At 44.7% G+C, this 2,364-nt stretch overlaps 1 protein-coding gene across 1 annotated transcript; it reads left to right on the top strand.

The window, feature by feature from the left end:
- The first annotated feature begins 492 nt into the window (after positions 1–492).
- LOC141317281 (achaete-scute homolog 1b-like) lies at positions 493–1,862 on the top strand. The gene has a single exon (XM_073833032.1). It carries the CDS (start codon positions 596–598, stop codon positions 1,130–1,132), a length of 537 nt encoding a protein of 178 aa, XP_073689133.1. The 5' UTR covers positions 493–595; the 3' UTR covers positions 1,133–1,862.
- Positions 1,863–2,364: the final 502 nt, after the last annotated feature.

Raw genomic sequence — 2,364 nt, forward strand, 5'->3', positions numbered from 1 at the left:
ATTTTGTAATAAAGTCAACAACAGCATGTTGATTAGACTTTTAGATCCCTAAACATGTCGTATATCACATTCCTGTTTGTTGGTATTTTTGTTAGCGAATCTCTAATGGATTTTGCAGCGCAAAAGAGGACAAATCCAAACTGAGCTCTTTCAAAGAATCATTGTTACACTCAAAAGCATCTATAAAGCCATTCACCTTTTATTCCGCACATTTTGGGGTCTCTCATTCAGCGTAAAAGCGTTCGAATCCACCAATGGGCTTTGAGGCTGCAGATATTGGGATGTAAATGAGCGCGCAGCGCGTGCTGGCGCAGTGAAAGCGTCCGATTGTTTATTGAGCTCGCGGAGCCACGCGCCCGGCTCGCGGAGCGTCACCCGGCGGGGGCGGAGTCTCGCGCAAGAAGCGTGCGTCTTCAAAGGGGGTGGGGTGTCGGACGCGTGTTGAAAAAGCCGAGAGCTGCCAAAGTTTGGAGCAGATACGAGGGACAGCAAGACTCGGACCACAATACCCCCGACAGACCACGCGAAGGGCACGAGAGTCGTGCGTGGCTACTTTTTTGTTGACAGTGACGGTGGATTTGTTGTTTCGAAAATCATGGATACGCAAAGTGCATGCAACGCGTCCGTCATCTTGCAAGAGTGCGCGCTTCCAAACGCAAGCCAAACCAAGTCGAAGGTGCTGAAAAGACAGCGCTCGAGTTCACCGGAGCTTTTGCGCTGCAAGCGGAGACTCACCTTCAACGGGTTGGGATACTCCATCCCGCAGCAGCAGCCCGTCGCGGTAGCGCGACGCAACGAACGCGAGAGGAACCGCGTCAAACAGGTCAATATGGGATTCCAGACGCTTCGCCAGCACGTCCCGAACGGCGCGGCCAATAAGAAGATGAGTAAAGTGGAGACGCTCCGGTCTGCGGTGGAGTACATTCGCGCGTTGCAGCAGCTGTTGGACGAGCACGACGCGATTTCAGCCGCGTTCCAGTGCGGCGTTCCGTCACCGACGATCTCGAACGCGTACTCGGCCGATCCCGAGTCGCCGCACTCCTCCTATTCGTCCGATGAAGGGAGTTACGAGCACCTGAGCTCTGAAGACCAAGAGCTGCTGGACTTCACAACTTGGTTTGATCGCTACTGATGAGATTTTACATTTCTCACTCAAATGTTCCAAGGGACTGCTGGAAAACCCATGGTTGTTGGTCCCAGATGAAACCAGCTACTGTGTTCCAAACAAACCTGGACTCTTGTAAACCTCACAGATGCTGCTTTGTTGACTCTACGGGCAGCAGTCTGGGACGCTGTGGCTTAAGCTGGAAAAGGTTGTAGGTTCAAACCCCAGTGGGGTCGATGAGCTTCAATTGCGAAACAAGTCAAGACTGCTGGGCGAACACATTTCATAAGTGCAATTGTGGGCATGATATGTTGACGCAACTGATGTTGTTTCCTTGTCCAAGTTCCCTGAGAATGTCAAGTTAATGGGAATATTGATTATTACCTACAACCAACTACCGGGTCTGCTTAAAGACCTATGTTGAAATTTGTACAATAACTTTTTGTATTGTTAAAGATGAAGATATATTTTTGTACGTGGAGCACAACAGCCTCTTCGAAGACAATGAACGCTGTTAGATTGTTGTAAGAATAATAATAACCGTTAGATCAAAGTTGTTTTTAACACTGGTTAAGAGTTGATCTGTTGATCTGTATTTATCAAAACTTTATCGTCTAGATGTAGATCTTCCTGTGAAAGCATACATGGCGGACTTTTTCCAATGCACTTGTCCATTTTTAGTAGTGTACATAAATGATTTTAACAAATATATTTTGTGCAAATGTTTTTATAAATAAATCTGCTCTATTTATACGTACATCGGTGTTTCTGGTTGATTTTCAAACTCTTAAACTTTTAAACTCATGCATCAATGGTTGCATGAAGAAACTTCAACATCTACACTCTTAAAAATAAAGGTGCCAAAAAGGGGCAGTGATGCTATAGAAGAACCTTTTTTGATCCCCCAAAGAACCTTTCAGTAAACAGTTCTTAAAGGAGTAGTTCACTTTCAGAACAAAAATTTACAGATAATGTACTCACCCCCTTGTCATCCAAAATGTTCATGACTTTCTTTCTTAAGTCATAAAGAAATTATGTTTTTTGAGGAAAACATTTCAAGATTCCTCTCCATGTAGTGGACTTCTATGGTGCCCCTGAGTTTGAACTTATAAAACGCAGTTTAAATGCAGCTTCAAAAGGCTCAAAACGATCCCAGCCGAGGAATCGGCTTATTTAGCAAAACGATCAGTTATTTTCTAAAAAAAAAGAATTACAGTTTATATACTTTTTAACCTCAAACATTCATCTTGTCTAGGTCT

Source organism: Garra rufa, unplaced genomic scaffold (assembly GCF_049309525.1).
Source record: "Garra rufa unplaced genomic scaffold, GarRuf1.0 hap1_unplaced_631, whole genome shotgun sequence".
Classification (NCBI taxonomy): domain Eukaryota; kingdom Metazoa; phylum Chordata; class Actinopteri; order Cypriniformes; family Cyprinidae; genus Garra; species Garra rufa.

Excerpts from the sequence above, each read along its gene's own strand:
- LOC141317281 (XM_073833032.1), top strand. The coding sequence starts at position 596 with ATGGATACGCAAAGTGCATGCAACGCGTCCGTCATCTTGCAAGAGTGC.